The following is a 24,155-nucleotide window of genomic DNA, read 5'->3' on the forward strand; positions in this document are numbered from 1 at the left end:
GTGAGACAGTGTATGAGAGGGAGTGAGACAGTGTATGAGAGAGAGTGAGACAGTGTATGAGAGGGAGTAAGACAGTGTATGAGAGAGAGTGAGACAGTGTATGAGAGGGAGTGAGAGTGTGTGAGAGAGAGTGAGACAGTGTATGAGAGGGAGTGAGACAGTGACAGAGTGAGACAGTGTATGAGAGAGAGTGAGAGTGTGTGAGAGAGAGTGAGACAGTGACAGAGTGAGACAGTGTATGAGAGAGAGTGAGACAGTGTATGAGAGGGAGTGAGAGTGTGTGAGAGAGAGTGAGACAGTGACAGAGTGAGACAGTGTATGAGAGAGAGTGAGAGTGTGTGAGAGAGAGTGAGACAGTGACAGAGTGAGACAGTGTATGAGAGAGATTGAGACAATGACAGAGTGAGACAGTGTATGAGAGAGAGTGAGACAGTGAGAGAGAAGTGAGACAGTGACAGAGTGAGACAGTGTATGAGAGGGAGTGAGACAGTGACAGAGTGAGACAGTGTATGAGAGGGAGTGAGACAGTGACAGAGTGAGACAGTGTATGAGAGGGAGTGAGAGTGTGTGAGAGGGAGTGAGACAATGACAGAGTGAGACAGTGTATGAGAGAGAGTGAGACAATGACAGAGTGAGACAGTGTATGCTACACAAAGAGAAGAATTGATTGTAAGAATCTGAGCAGATGGATATGGAAGAAAGGAATTTATTTAACAGTGTGTTTCTAGGAGGTAACTCTGTGGTATATTTCTTTTATTGAGGCGATGGTGAGGTTCCTATGGCGGGAAGTGAATGAGTGGAGATCTCACATCCTCAGTGTCTTCCATCAATGAGCCTGATGTGACTGGTCCCAGTGGGTCTCAGCTCTGTGCCGTCGAGCTGCTGGAGCTGCTGGAGCTGCTGGAGCTGCTGGTATTGTGGAGAGTGCAAGGAGTGAACTGCTGCAGGAGTGTCATCAGCAGATTGATGAGGCTGGAGGCTTGCTCAATCAGATGCTCACAGCCACTCTGTATGAAGTGCTGTAACACGATGAGGTCAGTGTGGATTTGGCCAAAGCCGCTCTGGATGTCTCTCCGAACATCTTCGGGATCCGCTGTTGTGGGCCAGCGTCCTGGCTCCACTCCTGACCCTGTCCCAGCACTGACCCCTGACCTTGATGTGACCGTTGACCCTTCCTGAATCCCTGACTGCTTCCCAATCCTGGACCCTCCCACTTCCTGTGCCAGGGTGCCTTGGGAATTGACATGGTGGGATACACATTCGAACAGCTGCGCTGTCTGATTGTCCTCCGTCACTGGCCTCTTCCTCTTGCGTGAGGATGTCTCTGGGTGGAGAGAAATGTCACTTTTGCCTTCTCCTTTGTGACTCGCTGCAGGCTGCCCCACTCTTGCTCTGGTCCAATCCTGCTCATTTCCCATGGCCTCAGCGACTTGCTGGGGGTGTCCGGCCATGGTTTTCGAAATGGGCCTGTCATCTGCATGGACAGAAGAAGATGTGAGGATTCGATTGAAACTTATCAGAAAACAGCGTGTCAGCAGCTCATGGAACTTGCTGTGATGATCCAAGGCCTGCAGCAGTCAGGCTGGACCTGGGCACAGATTACTCGAGGCCTTCCCTATGGTTCCTGGGAATTTGTCGCTCTTGTTGATCCCTGTGAGTGGTTACCTCCCACAGCCGGTAAACGGTACTGGGACAGAGTCCCTGAAGGTTCAGACTGCACAGGGCATGTTAGTCTCATTGTCATTAGAAAGATAGAAGGAAAGAACTTGCATTTAAGTACCATCTTTTATGGCCTTCAGAATGTTCCAATGATGTGTAATTACTGTTAAGGGAAACACAGAAGCCAAATTGTGCACAGCAGGATCTCACAGACTGTGGGTGACAGTGGTACCTCGTGAACCAAGGATTAGGATTCAGGTTCTCAGCGATGTTTTCACAACAAACTCTGTCAGTGATAAGGGTAGCTCTCCACCCTCCACTGATAACTTCACACCAGTCTTTACTCATTCACACCACAGGCTACACCTACTCATTGAGATCTCCAACATTGTCCACTTTTGGCCAAATCAACTTTCTCCTCAGGGAACAAGTGCCCAAATACTGAACAACACGAGGAAGAGATAGCCACAGAGAATGACCCAGTTGGAAGCTTGGACAAAGTCACAGAGAGAATGTTGATCTGCTGCTCCAGCTGATGTGATAAGGAACTTCAAAAAGCATTCATTCAAGGGCCACACATTAAATTTGTTGGTAAAAGGGACAGCAAGACAGAGAGGGTCAGATTAACAGTGGCTCTGACAGTCTGTTCCTGTTTTCTCCTGGCCTGGACTGAGGAATCCAAGGTATCATTTCATGGTTTGTAGAAAATACAAACTGGAAAATGGGAACACTGGGGAGCGAGGGGGTTGCGATGTACTAACATAGCTCAGGATATCGACAATCACGTGAAATAGTCAGACACAATTTAAGATTGAGCAGAGTGAAGAGGTCCCAATGAAATTACCCATTCTTTGAGGTTCCTGATTCCCTACTGGTGGCAATTGACCCACAACCCCAATTTCTAAGCCATTATCTACTGTCCTGTTTAACATTTAACAGGGATACTGCAGCACGACGGATAAATGGTTAAAGGCAGGCAGTGAGAGTGTGCGGGTACTTACAGTGGGATAGATGCTGACTGGACTTGTGGATGGAGGGGGCAGTGTAATCCTTGTGTTGTGCAGCAGTCAGTGTACATTGACAGGGTGCTTCAGCATCTGAAACAGACAAAGCCAGCATTAAACCAGCAGCTCCCACACTGCTCCAAGAATCACAAATAAACAGCCTCTTTCACAATGTGATCCAGGAGAAAGGTCACTGGGCTCAGTCTGAGTGGGATCTTCCTCATCCTGGGAGGTGGGATAGGGAGCAGAGTGCTGATAGGCTGACATCCTTCAGTCTCTGAGTGGGTAAACACTAGAAACAGTTAACCATTGAGCAGCACCAGATAACCAGGAAATCGTGCCAGACCGGATTGTGGGGAATGGGGAGGACTCCGGAAGGATATTCCCAGCTCCTGAGTGGTCTCCAGCTGGGTGGATGAGACCCCGCACTCTAACAGAGTGATCAATTCCTTCTTGATAATTGGCTGCCCATATATCCTGAACCCCAAAACCAGAGTGCAGGAAGCAACGCTGCCAAAACTATCCCTGGAAAAGGATTTTCCCAACACTTAGAAGGAGTTGGCTGCCTCCTACCCTCAACATAGACCAGTATAACATGGGAACAGGCCCTTCGGCCCTCCATGTCTGTGCTGACCTTGATGCCATTCTAAACTAATCCCACACCTCTCTATTTGCTGCCTGTTCATGTGTCTGTATAAATGCCTCAGAAATGTTGTTTTTGTATCTGCTTTTACCACCTCCCAGGCAGTGCAGCCCAGGCACATACCACCCTCTGTGTAAAGTATTTTCCTCACACATTTCCTTTAAACGTTCTGCCTCTCACCTTAAACCCGTGCCCCCTAATATTTGACATTTCCACCCTGGGGACACAGACTGACTATCTACTCTACCCATGCCTCTCATCATTTTCTAACCTTCTATTAGGTCACCCCTCAGCCTCCCAACACTGTAGCAAAAAAAAATCCAACCTCTCCTTATAGCTAACACACTCCAATCCGGGCGATATCTTTCGCACTCTCTCCAAAGCCTCCACATCCTTCCTGTAAGTCATAAAATGTAGAACAATCCAGCACAGAACAGACCCTTCGGCCTCAATGTTGAGCCAACCTGTGAACTATTCTCAGCTCGTCCCCCTACACTATCCCATCGTCATCCATGTGCTTATCTAAGGATTGTTTAAATCTCCCTAATGTGGCTGAGTTAACTACATTGGCAGGTAGGGCATTCCATGCCCTTACCACTCTCTGAGTAAAGAACCAATTTCTGACATCTGTCTTAAATCTACCACCCCTTAATTTGGAGTTATGCCCCCTCGTACACGCTGACATCACCATCCTCAGACCCGAACTGCACACAATACTCCAAATGTGGTCCAGTTAAGGTTGTATATAGCTGCAGCATGGCTTGCCAACTCCATGCCCTGACCAATGAAGATGAGCTTACCATTTGCCTTCTTTATCACCTTTTCCACTTGTGTGGCCACTTTCAGGGAGCTATGGATCTGCACCCCAAGATCCCTCTGTATATCAATGGTCCAACGGCTCCTGCCATTTACTGTATACTGTCCTCTTGCATTTAACCTCCCCAAACACACTTGTCTGGATTAAACTCCATCTGCCATTGCTCTGCCCAGCTTTCCAATTAATGTATATCCCACTGTATCTTTCCTCACTATCTACAACTGCATCAAATTTCATGTCATCTGCAAACCTACTAACCAGAATACTTACATTTTCATCCAAATCACTTATATACATTACAAACAATAAAGCTCATTCTTTTCCAAATGTGACTGAATCCTGTCCCTACGAATCTGCCCCAATAATTTCCCTGTTACTGATGTGAAGCTCACCAGCCTATAATTCCCTGGATTATCCCTGTTACCCTTCTTAATCCAAGGAACAACATCAGCTATTCTCCAGTCCTCTGGGACCTCATTTGTGACTAAAGACGCTCAGCTCTAACCTCAGTGTGGCCTCTGAGAGACTTCCTTTTTTGAAATATATTTGTTCAAGGGAAATGATGGTTGCTCATCCTTATTACCCTGGAACCGAACTGTCTCATTAGGGCCATTTTAGAGGGTGCTTAAGAGGTGACCACATTGCTGTGAGTCTGGAGTCACATGTAGGCCAGCCTGGGTAAGAATGGCAGATTTCCTTCCCTGAAGGACATGAGGAAACCAGCTGGGTTTTTAACTCAGTTCCCATAAATATGTCTCGCTTTCAGTTGCATAGTTATACATTGGATTTTACTGCCAGGTGCAGCAACCGCAGGATTTGAACCTCAGTCCACAGAACATTAGCAGCATCCTCTGGGTCACCAGTGACAATAACATCACAGGACCTTTTGTGTGAAGTTACTGATTGGATGGGACTGAGACATGGTGAGGATGTTACTGATTGGCTAGGACCGAGATACGGTGAGGATGTTACTGATTGGCTAGGACTGAGATACGGTGAGGATGTTACTGATTGGCTGGGACTGAGATACGGTGAGGATGTTACTGATTGGCTGGGACTGAGGTATTAAAAAAGGCGCAGCAGGTCAGGCAGCATCCAAGGAGCAGAAGAACCGATGTTTCTGGCATAAGCCCTTCTTCAGGAATGAGGAGGGTGTGCCCAGCAGGCTAAGATAAAAGGTAGGGAGGAGGGACTTGGGGGAGGGGGCGTTGGGAATGCGATAGGTGGAAGGAGGTCAAGGTGAGGGTGATAGGCCGGAGTGGGGTGGGGCCGGAGAGGTCAGGAAGAAGATTGCAGGTTAGGAAGGTGGTGCTGAGTCTGAGGGCTGGGACTGAGACAAGGTGGGGGGAGGGGAAATGAGGAAACTGGAGAAATCTGAGTTCATCCCTTGTGGTTGGAGGGTTCCCAGGCGGAAGATGAGGCGCTCTTCCTCCAGGCATCGTGTTGCCATGGTCTGGCGATGGAGAAGTCCAAGGACCTGCATGTCCTTGGTGGAGTGGGAGGGGGAGTTGAAGTGTTGAGCCACGGGGCGGTTGGGTTGGTTGGTCTGGGTGTCCCAGAGGTGTTCTCTGAAACATTCCGCAAGTAGGCGGCCTGTCTCCCCAATATAGAGGAGGCCACATTGGGTGCAGCGGATGCAGTAAATGATGTGTGTGGAGGTGCAGGTGAATTTATGACGGATATGGAAGGATCCCTTGGGGCCTTGGAGGGAAGTAAGGGAGGAGGAGTGGGCGCAAGTTTTGCATTTCTTGTGGTTGCAGGGTAGGTGCCGGGAGTGAAGGTTGGGTTGGGGGGGGCTGTGGACCTGACGAGGGAGTCACGGAGGGAGCGGTCTTTCCGGAACGCTGATAGGGGAGGGAAGGGAAATATATCCCTGGTGATGGGGTCTGTTTGGAGGAGGCGGAAATGACGACAGATGATATGCTGTATATGGAGGTTGGTGGGGTGGTAGGTGAGGACCAGTGGGGTTCTGTCCTGGTGGCGATTGGAGGGGCGGGGCTCAAGGGCGGAGGAGCAGGAAGTGGAGGAGATGCGGTGGAGGGCATCGTCAACCACGTCTGAGGGGAAATTGCGGTCTTTGAAGAAGGAGGCCATCGGGGTTGTTCGGTATTGGAACTGGTCCTCCTGGGAGCAGATGCAGCAGAGATGAAGGAATCGGGAATATGGGATGGCATTTTTACAGGGGGCAGGGTGGGAAGAGGTGTAATCTAGGTAGCTGTGGGAGTCAGTTGGTTTATAGTATATGTCTGTGTTGAGTCGGTCGTCTGAGATAGAGATGGAGAGGTCTAGGAAGGTGAGGGAGGAGTCTGAGACAGTCCGGGTAAATTTTAGGTCGGGGTGGAAGGTGTTAGTAAAGTGGATGAACTGTTCAACCTCCTCGTGGGAGCACAAGGTAGCGGCGATACAGTCATCGATGTAACGGAGGAAAAGGTGGTGGGTGGTGCCAGTGTAGCTGTGGAAGGTGGACTGTCCCACATATCCTACGAAGAGGCAGGCATAGCTGGGGCCCATGTGGGTGCCCATGGCTACTCCTTTGGTTTGGAGGAAGTGGGAGGATTGGAAAGAGAAGTTGTTAAGAGTGAGGACCAGTTCAGTCAGTCGAAGGAGGGTGTCAGTGGAAGGGTACTGGTTGGTATGGCGGGAAAGGAAGAAGCGGAGGGCTTTGAGTCCTTCGTGATGGGGGATGGAGGTGTACAGGGACTGGATGTCCATGGTGAAGATAAGGCATTGGGGACCGGGGAAGCGAAAATCATGGAGGAGGTGGAGGGCGTGGGTGGTGTCCCGAACGTAGGTGGGGAGTTCTTGGACTAAGGGGGACAGGACCGTGTTGAGGTATGCAGAGATGAGTTCGGTGGGGCAGGAGCAGGCTGAGACAATGGGTCGGCCGGGGCAGTCAGGTTTGTGGATTTTGGGCAGGAGGTAGAAACGGGCGGTGAGGGGTTGTGGGACTATGAGGTTGGAGGCAGTGGATGGGAGATCCCCTGAGGTGATGGGGTTATGGATGGTCGGGGAGATGATGGTTTGGTGGTGGGAGGTGGGGTCATGGTCGAGGGGCCTCTTCCTACTGCCTCCTCGACCATGACCCCACCCCCCCATCACCAAACCATCATCTCCCAGACCATACAGAACCTCATCACCTCAGGAGATCTCCCTCCCACAGCTTCCAACCTCATAGTCCGGGAACCCCGCACTGCCCGGTTCTACCTCCTTCCCAAGATCCACAAGCCTGACCACCCTGGCCGACCCATTGTCTCAGCATGTTCCTGCCCCACTGAACTCATCTCTACCTACCTCGACACTGTCCTATCCCCCCTAGTCCAGGAACTCCCCACATACGTTCAAGACACCACCCACGCCCTCCACCTCCTCCAAGACTTCCGTTACCCCGGCCCCTAACGTCTCATCTTCACCATGGATATCCAATCCCTCTACACCTTGATCTTCCGTAATTACACCGGCACCACTCCCCACCTCTTCCTCCGCTACATTGATGACTGCATTGGCGCCACCTCGTGCTCCCGCGAGGAGGTTGAGCAATTCATCAACTTCACCAACACATTCCACCCTGACCTTAAATTTACCTGGACCATCTCTGACACCTCCCTCCCCTTCCTGGACCTCCCCATCTCCATTAATGACGACCGACTTGACACTGACATTTTTTACAAACCCACTGACTCCCACAGCTACCTGGATTACACCTCTTCCCCCTCCTACCTCTTGCAAAAATGCCATCCCGTATTCCCAATCCCTCCGCCTCCGCTGGATCTGCTCCCAGGAGGACCAGTTCCACCACAGAACACACCAGATGGCCTCCTTCTTTAGAGACTGCAATTTCCCTTCCCACGTGGTTAAAGATGCCCTCCAACACATCTCGTCCACATCCTGCACCTCCGCCCTCAGACCCCACCCCTCCAACCGTAACAAGGACAGAACGCCCCTGGTGCTCACCTTCCACCCTACCAACCTTTGCATAAACCAAATCATCCGCCGACATTTCCGCCACCTCCAAACAGACCCCACCACCAGGGATATATTTCCCTCCCCACCCCTCTCCGCCTTCCGCAAAGACCGTTCCCTCTGTGACTACCTGGTCAGGTCCACGCCCCCCTACAACCCACCCTCCCATTCTGGCACCTTCCCCTGCCACCGCAGGAACTGTAAAACCTGTGCCCACACCTCCTCCCTCACCTCTATCCAAGGCTCTAAAGGAGCCTTCCACATCCATCAAAGTTTTACCTGCACATCCACTAATATCATTTATTGTATCCGTTGCTCCCAATGCGGTCTCCTCTACATTGGGGAGTCTGGGCGCCTCCTAGCAGAGCACTTTAGGGAACATCTCCGGGACACCCGCACCAATCAACCACACCACCCCGTGGCCCAACATTTCAACTCCCCCTCCCATTCTGCAGAGGACATGGAGGTCCTGGGCCTCCTTCACCGCCGCTCCCTTACCACCAGACGCCTGGAGGAAGAACGTCTCATCTTCCGCCTCGGAACACTTCAACCCCAGGGCATCAATGTGGACTTCAACAGCTTCCTCATTTCCCCTTCTCCCACCTCACCCCAGTTCCAAACTTCCAGCTCAGTAACTGTCCCCATGACTTGTCCGGACTTTTCCTACCCGCCTATCTCCTTTTCCACCTATCCACTCCACCCTCTCCTCCCTGACCTATCACCTTCATCCCCTCCCCCACTCACCCATTGTACTCTATGCTACTCTCTCCCCACCCCCACCCTCCTCTAGCTTATCTCTCCACGCTTCAGGCTCACTGCCTTTATTCCTGATGAAGGGCTTTTGCCCGAAACGTCGAATTTTCTGCTCCTTGGATGCTGCCTGACCTGCTGTGCTCTTCCAGCACCACTAATCTAGAATCTGGTTTCCAGCATCTACGGTCATTGTTTTTACCTCTGGGACTGCGATACGGTGAGCATGAGACTTACACTGCAGAAATGTCTGACAGGCTGCTGGTTCCAATGGGCCGGACATGCACTGTGCTGGTAACTCCGACAAAGGCCAGGATGCATCCATTTCATCATCTGTGGTTGGTGCAGAGAGAATAAGCAGCCGTTACTCAGGGTGATACTAACTCCAGGATCACACACTGAACAATTGTGGACTGTAATCGTGAACAAGGCAGTCTGGAAAACTTGGATTTCTAATGGTGACATTCCAATCCTCACCAAAACAAACTATTAACTAGCTGCAAGTTTATCTGGGATGGGTCAGTGGGAATATCCTGGGATGGGTCAATGGGAATTATCTGGGAAGGGCCATGAGGAATTTTCTGGGACGAGAGTTCTCTGGGGTGGATTGGTGAGAATCACCTGAATGGGTGAGTGGGAATTTTCTGGGATGGGTCAGTGGGAATTACCTGGGATGGATCCATTCCCGGTGCTGTGTGAGGTGCTTTTCACCAGTTGGTTTTTCACCAGGTTGGAAAGTTCAGCGACTGTTCGGCTGAGATCTGTCAGTTTCACATCCACTGTCAGCTGTGTGTGAGGCAGTAGCTGCTGTGCTGCTGTGATCTTTGTGTTGTGATACTCCTAAACAGACAGACAGGCAGACAGTCAAGCAAATGGACTGACAGACAGTTAGTCTGTTAGACAGATTGACTGTCAGGCTGATTTTACTGCTCCTCGGATGCTGCCTGAACTGCTGTGCTCTTCCAGCACCACTCATCCAGAATCTGGTTTCCAGCATCTGCAGTCATTATTTTTACCTGTCAGGCAGACTCCTTGCAGACCAGAGTCAATCCCACACACCCAGCATCAATCCCTATTGACCCAGAGTCATAGAACACAGAACAGTAAACTGCAGAAACAGCCCCTTAGACTCCCCACGTATGTGCCAATCACGCTGCCAGACTAAACTACCACCTTGGACAAAAAACTTGCCTCTTACATCTCCTTTAAACTTTCCCCACTCACCTTAAACTTACGTCCCCTAGCATTTGATAATTCCATCCTGGGAGAGAGACTCTGACTATCTACTCTATCTATTCCTCTCATGATTCGATCAGGTCGTCTCTCAGCCTCCAATGCTCGAGTGAAAACAATCCAAGTTTGTCCAGTCTCCTGTTTGAGCTGATACACTCCAATCCAGGCAACATCCTGGGAACCCTCTCTTAGTCCCTCTCCGTATTCTTCACTTCCTTTCTATTATTTGGTACCAGAACCATACACAATGCTCCACGTGTGGCCCAACTAAAGCTTTACACAACTGCAACATGACCTGCCAACTTTTATACCCCAGCCAATGAAGACGAGCATGCCATACACATTCTTTACCATCTTATTCACTTGGGTTGCCACTTTCAGGGAGCTATGGACTTACACCCCAAGATCCCTCTGTATATCAATGCTCCTAAGGATCCGGCCATTTCCTGTATACATTCCTCTTGCATCTGACCTCCCAAAATGCAAAGAGGATTGATAAGGGCAGAGCGATGGACATGATCTATATGGACTTCAGTAAGGTGTTCGACAAGGTTCCCCATGGGAGACTGGTTAGTCAGGTTAGATCTCATGGAATACAGGGAGAACTAGCCATTTGGATACAGAGCTGGCTCAAAGGTAGAAGACAGAGGGTGGTGGTGGAGGGTTGTTTTTCAGACTGGAGCCCTGTGACCAGTGGAGTGCCACAAGGATTGGTGCTGGGTCCTCTACCTTTTATCATTTACATAAATGATTTGGATGTGAGCATAAGAGGTACAGTTAGTAAGTTTGGATGACATCAAAATTGGAGGTGTATTGGACAGCGAAGAGGGTTACCTCAGAGCACAATGGGATCTTGATCAGATTGATCTTCATCTGATCCATCTTCATCCACCTATTGTATTCCCAGCTTCCTTACCCCCAGCACCAACCCCGTCCCATTAATTTCTCAGCCCCCTTACCCCACCCCCCCACCCCCTCGCAACATTCCTGATGAAGGGCTTATGCTCGAAACATTGATTCTCCTGCTCCTCACTTTTCCAGCTCCACACCTTTTTTGATTCCACATGGACAACATCCACTGTCCTATCGTTATTAATCATCTCTGTCACTTCCTCAAAAAACACAATTAATTTTGTGAGACTAGATCTCCCCTACTCAAAGCCATGCTGACTATCCCTAATAAGCCCATTCTTCTGCAATGTGAGTACATCTTGTCCCTGATAATCTTCTCCAATAGTCTCCCTACCACTGATGTCTATAATATCTGTAAGTTATAGGCCACACAGGTCTAGAATTTGCTGGATTATCTTGTTTACTTGTCTAAAACAAAGGAACAACACTGGCTATTCTCCAGCCTCATGGGACCTCACCTCTGACTAAGGGGGATACAAAGATGTCTATCGAGGCTCCACAGTAATTTCCTATTGTGCGTCCAATAGTATTCTGGGACAAATCCCATACAATTTAGGGACTTCGCTATTTTATAATGTTTTTTCAAGATACTCAATATCTCCTTCTTGTTATTATTAACATGCCTCAGAATATCAACATACCCCTCCTTAATCTTACCTTCATTCATGTCCTTCTCCTTGGTCAATATCGACGTGAAGTACTCATTAAGGACCTCACCCACTTCCTCTGGCTTCTTGAATGGACCTTTCCTTTCCCTAGTTACCCCTTGTTTCTAATGTATGTATGAAATGCCGATGGATTCCCCTTTACCCTGGAGTCAAGGATACTTCACAATCCCTTCCTTCCTCCTAATTCCACACTGAAGTTCTTTCCTGCTATCTTTATATTCCTCAAGGTCTTGTCTAGTTTCTGTTGTGTTAACTTTACATATCCTCACTTTTCCTTTTCTTTTAAGCTTTTAATATCTTTCTCATCCAGCGTTCCTGAATCCTTCCCATCCTTATCTTTCATTCTCACAGGAATCTGTCAGTCCTAAACTCTGATGAACTGACTTCCGCGCATCAATGTGGATTTGCCCTCAAAGAGCTGCCTCCATTCTGATTTTCTCTGGTTCCTGCCTAACAGTATTGTAATTAGCCTTCCCCAAGTTAGCGCTGTCACCCAAGGACCCGGTTCCTCTTTATCCATAACTATCTTTCAACTTGTGATCACTGTTCCCAAAATACTCTCCAATGAAATTTCAATCACCTGGCCAGGCTCACTCTCCAGTACAAGATCCTGTACAGCCCTTCCCTAGTTAGACGATCTACATACTGTTTCAAGAAACTCTCTGGGTGCACCAAACAATGTTGTCCCATCTAAGCCCATAGCAGTAAGGGAGGCCAGAGGCATATAAGATCACAGGATATAGGATATAGGATGACAGGATATAAGAGCAGGATATAGGATATAAGATGATAGGATATAGAGTAGGATATAGGATATAGGAGCAGGATATAGGATATAAGGTGACAGGATATAGGAGCAGGACATAGGATATAGGATGACAGGATATAGGAGCAGGATATGGGATATAGGGTGGCTGGATATAGGAGCAGGGTATAGGATATAAGATGACAGGATATAGGTGCAGGACATAGGATATAGGATGACAGGATATAGGAACAGGATATGGGATATAGGATGACTGGATATAGGTGCAGGATATAGGATATAAGATGACTGGATATAGGAGCAGGATATAGGATGACAGGATATAGGGGCAGGCTATAGGATATAGGATGACAGGATATAGGAGCAGGATATGGGATATAAGATGACAGGATATAGGATGACTGGATATAGGAGCAGGATATAGGATATAAGATGACAGGATATAGAGTAGGATATAGAATATAGGAGCAGGATATAGGATATAAGATGACAGGATATAGGAGCAGGACATAGGATATAGGATGACTGGATATAGGAGCAGGGTATAGGATATAAGATGACAGGATATAGGAGCAGGATATAGGATATAGGATGACTGGGTATAGGAACAGGACATAGGATATAAGATGACTGGATATAGGAGCAGGATATAGGATATAGGATGACTGGATATAGGAACAGGATATAGGATATAAGATGACTGGATATAGGAGCAGGATATAGGATGACAGGATATAGGAGCAGGATATGGGATATAAGATGACAGGATATAGGATGACTGGATATAGGATATAGGATATAAGATGACTGGATATAGGAGCAGGATATAGGATGACAGGATATAGGAGCAGGATATGGGATATAAGATGACAGGATATAGGATGACTGGATATAGGATATAAGATGACAGGATATAGGAGCAGGATATAGGATATAAGAAGACTGGATATAGGAGCAGGATATAGGATGACAGGATATAGGAGCAGGATATAGGCTATAAGATGACAGGATATAGGAGCAGAATTTGGCCAATTGGCCCATTGAGACTGTTCCATCATTAATCATGGCGGATTTATTTCTCAATGCCATTCTCATGTGTTCTCCCAGTAACCCTGGTCCCCCTAATAATCAGGAACATACCTCTGATTTAAATATACTCAGTGACTTGGCGTCCACAGCTCTCTCTGGCAATGAGTTCCATAGTTTCCCCACCCTCTGGCTGAAGACATTCCTCCTCATCTCTGCGGCTGTGCCCTTGGGTCCGAGTCTCTCCCCCTCATGGAAATATCTTCTCCATCTCCACTCTCCTGGACCTCTCCAGATTCTGCAAGTTTCATTCAGACGCCCCTCATCATTCTGAATTCCATTGGGTACAGACCCAACATCCTCAACTGCTCCTCATACAACCTTCCCTTCATCCCTGGGATCTTTCTAGTGAACCTCCCCGGACCCCCTCCAACACCAGCACATCCTTCCTGAGATACGGGGCTCAACATTCTGCAGGTCAACCTTAAAGGAATCCTGAACGAGAACACCTAAGTCCCTTTGTGCTACAGATTTCCAAAGTCTTTCACCTTGATTCTTCCCACCAAAGTTTGCGTAGCCTCACACTTTCCAACTCGATATTCCATCTGCCACTTCTTTGCCCACACTCCCAGCCTGTTCAAGTCTTTCTGTAGCCTCCCAACATCTTCTACACTACCTGTCCATCCACGCATCTTTGGGTCATCTGCAAACTTAGTAACAATGTCCTCAGTTCCTTTGTCCAGGTCGTTAATGTATAATGTGAAGAGTTATGGTTCCAACACTGATCTCTGTGGAACTCCACTAGTCACTGGCTTCCATCCTGAGAATGACCCCTTAATCCCTACTCTCACCTTCTGCCAGTCACATGCTTCCAGGATCTGCTTACATATCTGTTCATCTATCTCCCACTGGCTATTGGGAGGCCTATAGTATAATCCCACAGACCTCAAGTCAATTCTACAGATTCTAAAACAATCCCTGGACCTCAAATTGATCCACAATGACTCCATGTCAATGTAATTAGACCCAGAGTCAGTCCCCACAGACCCAGAGTCAGTCCCCGCAGACCCAGAGTCAGTCCCCGCAGACCCAGAGTCAGTCCCCGCAGACCCAGAGTCAGTCCCCGCAGACCCGGAGTCAGCCCCCGCAGACCCGGAGTCAGCCCCCGCAGACCCGGAGTCAGCCCCCGCAGACCCGGAGTCAGCCCCCGCAGACCCGGAGTCAGCCCCCGCAGACCCGGAGTCAGCCCCCGCAGACCCGGAGTCAGTTCCTGCAGACCCGGAGTCAGTCCCTGCGGGGTCTGTGGGGACTGACTCCGGGTCTGTGGGGACTGACTCGGGGTCTGTGGGGACTGACTCGGGGTCTGTGGGGACTGACTCGGGGTCTGTGGGGACTGACTCGGGGTCTGTGGGGACTGCTGAGTGGTTATTTTCTCAGCAGTAAGGAGATGTTGCGGACAGTGAGGGGTTAGGGAGGGGTGAAGGTGGGATTAGGGTGAGGTCATGGAGGGGTCAGGGTGGGGTCAGGGAGGGTTCAGGGTGGGGTCATGGAAGGGTCAAGGTGAGGTCAGGGAGAGGTCATGATGGCATTAGTGTGGGGTCAGGGTGGGGTTAGGGAGGGGTTACGGTGGGGTTAGGGAGGGGTTAGGGTGTTAGGGTGGGGTTAGAGTGCGGTTAGGGTGGTGTTAGGGTGAGGTTGGGGGGGTTAGGGTGGGTTTGGGGATTAGGACGGGTTATGGTGGTTAGGGTGGGGTTAGGATGAGGTTAGTGGGTGGTTGGGAGGTTAGGGTGGGGTTAAGAAGGGTTTGGGGAGGAGTTGGGGGTTAGGGTGAGGTTAGGGAGGGGTTAGGGTGAGGTGGGGGGTTAGGGTTGGGTTAGGGAGGGGTTAGGGTGAGGTTTGGGCGGTTAGGGTGGGGTTAGCGTGAGCTTAGGGTGGGGTTAGGGTGGGTTTGGGGTGGCGTTAGGGTGGTGTTAGGGTGGGGTTGGGGGGTTAGGGTGAGGTTAGGGGGGATTAGGTTGGGATTAGTGTGAGGTTAGGGTGGAGTTAGGGTTAGTGTGGGGTTAGGGTGGGATTAGCGTGGGGTTAGGGTGGGTTTGGGGGGTCAGAGTGGGGTTAGCGTGGGGTTAAGCGTGGGGTTAGGGCGAGGTTAGGTTGGGGTTAGAGGGTTAGTGTGGAGTTAGGGGGTTAGGATGGATTTAGGGTGAGGTTATTGGGAGTTGGGGTTAGTGTGAGGTTAGGGTGGGGTTAGGCTGAGGTTAGGATGGGGTTAGGGGGTTAGGGTGGGGTTAGTGTGAGGTTAGGGTGGGGTTAGGGTGAGGTTAGGGTGGGGTTGGGGGGTTAGGGTGGGGTTAGGGTGAGGTTTGGGGGGTCAGCGTGGGGTTAGGGTGGGGTTAGGTTGAGGTTAGGGTGGGGTTAAGGTGGGGTTAGGGTGGTGTTAGAGGGTTAGTGTGCGGTTAGGGGGTTAGGGTTGGGTTAGTGTGGGGTTAGGGTAGGGGTGGGGGTTTGGGTGGGGTTAGGGTGGGGTTAGGTTGAGGTTAGGGTGAGGTTAGGGTGAGGTTAGGGTGAGGTTAGGGTGAGGTTAGGGTGAGGTTAGGGTGGGGTTAGGTTGAGGTTAGGGTGGGGTTGGGGGGTTAGGGTGAGGTTAGGGTGGGGTTAGGGTGGGGTTAGGGTGAGGTTAGGGTGGGGTTAGGGGTTAGGGTAAGGTTAGGATGGGGTTAGGGTGAGTTTAGGGTGGGGTTAGAGGTTAGGGTGGGGTTAAGCGTGGGGTTAAGGTGGTGTTGGGGTGGGGTTAAGATGAGGTTAGGGTGGGGTTACGGGGTTAGGCTGGGGTTAGGCTGAGGTTAGGGTGGGGTTAGGGTGGGGTTAGGGGGTTAGGGTGGGGTTAGGGTGGGGTTAGGGTGGGGTTAGGGTGGGGTTAGGGTGGGGTTAGGGTGGGGTTAGGGGTCAGGGTGGGGTTAGGATGTGCTGTGACCTGGATGAGTTGGAAGCTGTCGCTGATCCTGGAGATTGTTTCGAGTTGCTGTTTCTCCCGGTTCAGATCAGAGCATCTGTGTTCCATTTGGCTCATGAACCTGTTGGCCTGGCTGATGCCATTCCTCTGTTCTGTGCTGACCACGTCCATCACCTCTCTCTGCGCCTGCTCGACATTTTCAATCAGCTCCGCAAAATTCTGCAATATGTCAGACTTCAACCTGCCGTGGAACTCCTGGTGAACAGAGGGTTACAATTCACTGCGTAAGTCTTCGAGTGAGATCACCCAAAGCACAACATCTCGCATCTCCTCGTTCCCCTCAGGGCCACCCAGCGCTGCCCACCGGCTGTCCCAGAGATGACTGAGGCTGGCAGGGTGCACGTTCCCGGGCACACTCTCAACCAGAGTGGCTGTGGAAAGGGAAAGCCGGAGGAGGTCAGGATTAAATACCTTCGAGAGTCAGAGCTGCTGCAAAGGAGTTGGATCAGGACCAATAGCTGGTCTTACTCATTATCAGTTTAAATTGTGTCTTTATCTAATGAACATCTGTTCAGTTGTTGAAGAAAATCTGCAGGCTCAAGGGGCCATGACTGATCATCACTGTACTGAGCTAAACAGTTAAAAATCACACAACTCCTGGTTATAGTCCAACAGGTTGATTTGGAAGCACTAGCTTTCGGAGCGCTGCTCCTTCATCAGGTGGTTGTGGAGAATAATATTGTAAGACACAGAGTACAAACATTTCTGTAAATCCGTTTTTTTAGGTGAGAATCAGTCTGACCATTGTGGCACAGACAGTCTCACACAGGGAAGCTCACACCTTCAATACATTATCTGGGCCGACATGACACCAATTGTTAAAGTTCACTTGAGAATGTAACGTTTTTAAAATGTTCTGTGATTTACGCATGAAAGAACTGAAACCAACCTCGTCATTCTAAAAGATGGGAGACTCAACAAACAATCCAGGTCTTTTTCAATATATAATTTCAGTCACAGCACATTGTAAACTTTTGCTATAAATTCTGTGTCTTACAATCTTATTCTCCACAACCACCTGATGAACGAGTGATGCTCCAAAAGTTAGTGCTTCCAATTAAACCTGTTGGACTCTAACCTGGGGTTGTGTGATTTTTAACTTTGTACACCCCTGTCCAACACCAGAATCGACAAATCTGAGCTAACCAAAATATCATTGTCAGCTAGCTACCCAGTGTCTCATTTATCCAGTTGTATTATTAGCTGGGATCACAATAGTAACTTAGAGGGAGAGCAAGAGAGAGAGGAGAGAGAAAGTGAGGCAGAGAGAGTGTGTGAGAGAGAGAGACAGAGAGAGACAAACAGAGAGAGAGAGAGAGAGAGGGAGGAGACTATGAAACAGGAAGACAGACAGACATAGACTCGGAGAGACACAGAGAGAGAGACACACGGAAGGAGGAAGATGAGGGCTGACAGGGAGAGAGATTTCAGAGAAGCAATTCCAAGCATTAACACTGGGAATTAGGGTGTGCAAGGGGCCAGAATTGGAGGAGCACAAATCTCCTGGAGGAGCTTGGGGCTGGAAGAAGTTACAGGAATAGGGAGAAGCAAAACCATGGAGGGGTTTAACAAGGAGGAGAGTTTGACTCACTGTGCTTCTGTACACAGAGCCAATAGCAGTGGGCACTCAAATGATACAGGAAGATGCCACACTTTATAGAGTTCGACAGGAACTTGAGGTGAAGGTGTTGTTGATCTATAAACACACACAGACATTTCAAACCCACACCCGCTCATCACTGTCCAGCCGGGTCAGACTGTAGTCAGTCACTGCTGCGTGGAGGAAGGGGATCAGACTCTCCTGGTCCAGTCCCATCTCATCATCGTTTGGCTGTTGATTGGTACACCCCTCCTGTTCACTGGAGTTTCAAAGAATAAGAGGGAAATCTCATGGAAACCTATAAACTTCAAACAGGGCTAACCAGGGTAAACACAGGAAGGATGTTCCCGATGGCCAGGGACTCGAGATTCAAGGCTTCCAGTTTAAGGAACTGGGGTAGGCTGTTCTTGACTGAGATGGGGTGGAATGCTCCCCAATATTGCAGAGAGTGGGGAGTCTGTGGAGTTCTCTGCTACAGGAAGCAGTTGAGGCTAAAACGTTGAATGTTTTCAAGAAAGAGTTAGAGATAGTTCTTAGGGCTAAAGGGATCGCAGGGTATGGGTGGGAAAGAAGGAACAGGGAACTGAGTTGGATGATCAGCTATGATCATATTGAATGGCAGAGCAGTCCGAAGGGCTGAATGGCCTCCTCCTGCTCCTGTTCTCTTTCTTTCTATGTTTCACTGACCATCCTAAATTACCCTTTTTTGAGTTGGATATCAGTTACATGGTCTGTTGGAGACAGGAAGAGACATTCACTCTGAATGCAGCGGAATCTCTCAATGCCTTAAACTCACACACATTGAGTCAAGGGCTTGCTGTGCCGTTAGGGGTGCACAGTGACCAGGCCTGGCTGGTGTTGCTGGGGGGGACAGTGACCAGGCCTGGCTGCTGGGGGGGGGGACAGTGACCAGGCCTGGCTGCTGGGGGTGGACGGTGACCAGGCTGGTGTTGCTTGGGGTGGACAATGACCAGGCCTGGCTGGTGCTGCTGGGGGTGGACAGTGACCAGGCCTGGCTGCTGGGGGGGGACAGTGACCAGGCCTGGCTGCTGGGGGGGGACAGTGACCAGGCCTGGCTGCTGGGGGTGGACGGTGAGCAGGAGCACTCCTCCTCCAGTGATATCTAGTGTTGCAATGTATTTCTTCTAAGAGAAAGTGAAGACTGAAGATGCTGGAGATCAGAGCTGAAAATGTGTTGCTGGAAAAGCGCAGCAGGTCAGGCAGCATCCAAGGAACAGGAGAATCGACGTTTTGGGCATGAGCCCTTCTTCAGGAATGAGGAGAGTGTGTCCAGCAGGCTAAGATAAAAGGTAGGGAGGAGGGACTTGGGGGAATGGCATTGAAATGTGATAGGTGGAGGGAGGTCAAGGTGAGGGTGATAGGCCAGAGTGGGGGTGGGGGGCGGAGAGGTCAGGAAGAAGATTGCAGGTTAGGAAGGTGGTGCTGAGTTCGAGGGTTGGGACTGAGACAAGGTGGGGGGAGGGGAAATGAGGAAACTGGAGAAATCTGAGTTCATCCCTTGTGGTTGGAGGGTTCCGAGGCGGAAGATGAGGCGCTCTTCCTCCAACCGTCGTGTTGCTATGGTCTGGCGATGGAGGAGTCCAAGGACCCTCATGTCCTTGGTGGAGTGGGAGGGGGAGTTGAAGTGTTGAGCCACGGGGTGGTTGGGTTGGTTGGTCCGGGTGTCCCAGAGGTGTTCTCTGAAACGTTCCGCAAGTAGGCGGCCTGTCTCCCCAATATAGAGGAGGCCACATCGGGTGCAGCGGATGCAGTAAATGATGTGTGTGGACGTGCTGGTGAATTTGTGGTGAATATGGAAGGATCCCTTGGGGCCTTGGAGGGAAGTGAGGGGGGAGGTGTGGGCGCAAGTTTTACATTTCTTGTGGTTGCAGGGGAAGGTGCTGGGAGTGGAGGTTGGGTTGGTGGGGGGTGTGGACCTGACGAGGGAGTCACAGGGGGAGTGGTCTTTTCGGAACACTGATAGGGGAGGGGAGGGAAATATATCCCTGGTGATGGGGTCTGTTTGGAGGTGGCGGAAATGACGGAGGATGATACGATGTATATGGAGGTTGGTGGGATGGTAGGTGAGGACCAGTGGGGTTCTGTCCTGGTGGCGGTTGGAGGGGCGGGGCTCAAGGGCGGAGGAGCGGGAAGTGGAGGAGATGCGGTGGAGAGCATCGTCAACCACGTCTGAGGGGAAATTGCAGTCTTTGAAGAAGGAGGTCATCTAGGTTGTTCGGTATTGGAATTGGTCCTCCTGGGAGCAGATGCGGCGGAGACGAAGGAATTGGGAATACTGCATCTGCTCCCAATCGCCACCAGGACAGAACCCCACTGGTCCTCACCTACCATCCCACCAACCTCCATATACATCGTATCATCCTTCGTCATTTCCGCCACCTCCAAACAGACCCCACCACCAGGGATATATTTCCCTCCCCTCCCCTATCAGTGTTCCGGAAAGACCACTCCCTCCGTGACTCCCTCGTCAGGTCCACACCCCCCACCAACCCAACCTCCACTCCCAGCACCTTCCCCTGCAACCACAAGAAATGCAAAACTTGCGCCCACTCCTCCCCCCTCACTTCCCTCCAAGGCCCCATGGGATCCTTCCATATCCACCACAAATTCACCTGCACCTCCACACACATCATTTACTGCATCCGCTGCACCCGATGTGGCCTCCTCTATATTGGGGAGACAGGCCGCCTACTTGCGGAACGTTTCAGAGAACACCTCTGGGACACCCGGACCAACCAACCCAACCGCCCCATGACTCAACACTTCAACTCCCCCTCCCACTCCACCAAGGACATGCAGGTCCTTGGATTCCTCCATCGCCAGACCATTGCAACACGACGGCTGGAGGAAGAGCGCCACACAGTCAGTTCCCGCCTCAGGCGACTGACTGTGTGGAGTTTGCACATTCTCCCTGTGTCTGCGTGGGTTTCCTCCGGGTGCTTCAGTTTCCTCCCACAGTCCAAAGATGTGCAGGTCAGGTGAATTGGCCATGCTAAATTGCCCCTAGTGTTAGGTAAGGGGTTAATGTAGGGGTATGGGTGGGTTGCGCTTCGGCGGGTCGGTGTGGACTTGTTGGGCCGAAGGGCCTTTTTCCACACTGTAACGTAATGTAATCTAATCTAATCTTCCGCCTAGGAACCCTCCAACCACAAGGGATGGACTCAGATTTCTCCAGTTTCCTCATTTCCCCTCCTCCCACTTTGTCTCAGTCAAATCCCTCGAACTCAGCACCACCTTCCTAACCTGAAATCTTCTTCCTGACCTCTCCGCCCCCCACCCCCCACTCCGGCCTATCACCCTCACATTAACCTCCTTCCACCTATCGCATTTCCAACGCCCCTCCCCCAAGTCCCTCCTCCCTACCTTTTATCTTAGCCTGCTGGACACACTTTCCTCATTCCTGAAGAAGGGCTCATGCCCGAAACGTTGATTCTCCTGCTCCTCGGATGCTGCCTAACCTGCTGCGCTTTTCCAGCAACACATTTTCAGTTGCAATGTATTTCATTGAGCAGATCCTGAGATTAACAGAACGGCTCTCTATGAATATCCTGGGGCCAGGGTTCCAGTGACTGTAGGAACAAGAGCAGACCCGTGATTCCGAGTCCTTGAATCCCAGAGTGGCTGTGGGCCCACATGGGTGTGACCTGGAGTATCAGAGTCTGATGGAGTCAGCTCAGGGTCAGTGTTGAGTGGAAGATTGGGGTGGGGTGAGGGAGTGGGGCAGCTGACTGCCTCTCTCTTACCTCTCGCTGTTCCGCAGCTGGACAGGGGTGAGTAACAAGACCCAGCACTTTCTCAGAAAGATCACAATATATCCCAAGATCTGCTGCAGAGCCCTGAGACTGTGCAGGAGAATGAGCTGGCAGCTCACAGGGTAATCAGTTCCGTTTAGAGATACAGCTGCTTATTCAGGATTGTCACAACATGAAGATTACCTACATCAAATAGTTCCACACTGTGCCTCAGTTTTCCCATCTCTCCCAGCGTGACCTGCCGGTCTCTCTCTATTTCCACTTGTCGCTCCTCAATGTGGTTCTGTACAAAATAAAATGTGGTTTTGGGATTGTAACAAGACGAGAGAAAACAGCAATTCATCACTCCCTCGAACTCACCTTCTTCCTCATTACCCTCTGACAACTCTCTCCAACATCTCTCAATCTCTGAACTCTTTCTATCCTCTCTTACCCTGCCTGCCCTCCCTCACTCTCTGTACTCTCTATCCTCCCTCACTCTTCGATCCCTCCATATCCTCCTCCCTCTCTGTGCCCTCCATCCCTCCCTTCCCCTCCTACCCTCCCTCCCTCTCTGTCCCTATCCCTCTCTGTGCACTCCCTCCCTCTGTTCCCTTCCTCCATCTCCCTCCCTCTCTGTGCCCTCCATTCCTTCCTTCCCTCCCTCCTCTCTGTGCCCTCACTCCCTCCATGTCTGTGTACTCTCTGTCCCAGTGGGGAATGCTCCCTAACCCTCTCTGAGCCTCTCTGACCCTGTCTGACCGTCTCTGACCCTCTCTGAGCCTCTCTGACCCTGTCTGACCCTCTCTGACACTTTCTCTGACCTTGTCTGACCCTCTCTAACACTCTGAGTCTCCCTGACCCTCTCTGACCCTGTTTGACCCTCTCTAACCCTCTCTGACCCTGTTTGACCCTCTCTGACCCTCTCTAACCCTCTCTGACCCTCTCTGAGCCTCTGTGACTCTGTCTGATCCACTCTGAACCCTCTCTGACCCTCTCTGACCCTCTCTGACCCTCTCAGAGCCTCTCTGACCCTCTGTGACCCTCTTTGAGCATCTCTGAGCCTTTCTGACCCTGTCTAACCCTGTCTGAGTCTCTCTGACCCTCTCTGACTCTCTCTGAGCCTCTCTGACCCTGTCTAAGTCTCTCTGACCCTCTTTGACCTTCTCTGACCCTCTCTGAGCCTCTCTGACCCTGTCTAACCCTGTCTGAGTCTCTCTGACCCTGTCTAAGTCTCTCTGACCCTCTCTGACTCTCTTTGAGCCTCTCTGACCCTCTCTGAGTCTCTCTGACCCTCTTTGACCTTCTCTAACCCTCTCTGAGCATCGCTGAGCCTCTCTGACCCTGTCTAATCCTGTCTGAGTCTCTCTGACCCTGTCTAACCCTGTCTGAGTCTCTCTGACCCTCTCTGAGCCTCTCTGACCCTGTCTAAGTCTCTCCGACCCTCTCTGACTCTCTTTGAGCCTCTCTGACCCTCTCTGAGCCTCTCTGAGTCTCACTGACCCTCTCTGGCCTTCTCTGACCCTCTCTGGCCCTCTCTGACCTTCTCTGAGCCTCTCTGACCCTGTCTGACACTCTCTGAGCCTCTCTGACCCTGTCTAAGTCTCTCCAACCCTCTCTGACTCTCTTTGAGCCTCTCTGACCCTCTCTGAGCCTCTCTGAATCTCACTGACCCTCTCTGGCCCTCTCTGGCCCTCTCTGAGCCTCTCTGACCCTGTCTGACACTCTCTGACCCTGTCTGATGTTGCTGCCTGTGGCTGTGGGTTTTACCTTGATGTTGGTGACCTCTTCCTCCACGGTGACCGTTTCATGGTCCCGATGGCCTTTAATGGCACACACGCTGCACAGACATGACTGGTTCGTGCGGCAGTAAAACTCCAGCGGGCGCCCGTGCTCGGAGCACCGCCTCTTGCCGAAATCTTGGAGCTGGTCATCAAGCTGGTGATGCCTGAAGACAGTGTCCTCGTAGTGGGAGCGGAGGTGGAGCTGGCAGAATGATGCCATGCAGACGACACACGATTTAACTGCTCGGAGTTTGCTGTCGGTGCAGAAATCACAGGGAATATCACCAGGAGCTGCCACACTCTCAGGAGAGCTGTCCTCAGGCACTTTCAGTAACCTGTCCACGATCTTACACAGGACAAAGTTCTTGGCGAGAGGGGGCCGGGGGCTGAAATCCTGCCGGCATTCGGGACATTTACAGCTGTCTGAGTCAGTGTCCTCATCCCAGCAGCTGCTAATACAATCCATGCAGAAGTTGTGGCCACATGGAATGGTCACGGGATTTTTAAATAACTCCAGGCACACTGGACAAGACAGGCTCTCCTCAGACAGCACGTTACCATGGCTACTCAT

General features: G+C 50.7%; 1 protein-coding gene across 1 annotated transcript; it reads right to left on the reverse strand.

The window, feature by feature from the left end:
- Positions 1-749: 749 nt before the first annotated feature.
- Positions 750-24,155, reverse strand: LOC140482637 (uncharacterized). Its single transcript, XM_072580145.1, has 7 exons — positions 23,571-24,155; positions 22,009-22,104; positions 16,410-16,643; positions 9,502-9,673; positions 9,071-9,166; positions 2,661-2,756; positions 750-1,474 (listed from the first exon to the last, which is right to left on the reverse strand). Exons 1-7 carry the CDS (start codon positions 24,153-24,155, stop codon positions 861-863), a joined length of 1,893 nt encoding a protein of 630 aa, XP_072436246.1. The 3' UTR covers positions 750-860.

The sequence above is a fragment of the Chiloscyllium punctatum genome, chromosome 11, assembly GCF_047496795.1.
Source record: "Chiloscyllium punctatum isolate Juve2018m chromosome 11, sChiPun1.3, whole genome shotgun sequence".
NCBI lineage: Eukaryota > Metazoa > Chordata > Chondrichthyes > Orectolobiformes > Hemiscylliidae > Chiloscyllium > Chiloscyllium punctatum.

Excerpts from the sequence above, each read along its gene's own strand:
- LOC140482637 (XM_072580145.1), bottom strand. The coding sequence starts at position 24,155 with ATGAGTAGCCATGGTAACGTGCTGTCTGAGGAGAGCCTGTCTTGTCCA. Across the intron at positions 9,674-16,409 it reads ACAGCTTCCAACTCATCCAG|GAGTATCACAACACAAAGAT; the intron begins GTCACAGCACAT and ends CTGTCTGTTTAG. Across the intron at positions 9,167-9,501 it reads CGGGAATGGATCCATCCCAG|ATGATGAAATGGATGCATCC; the intron begins GTAATTCCCACT and ends CACCAACCACAG.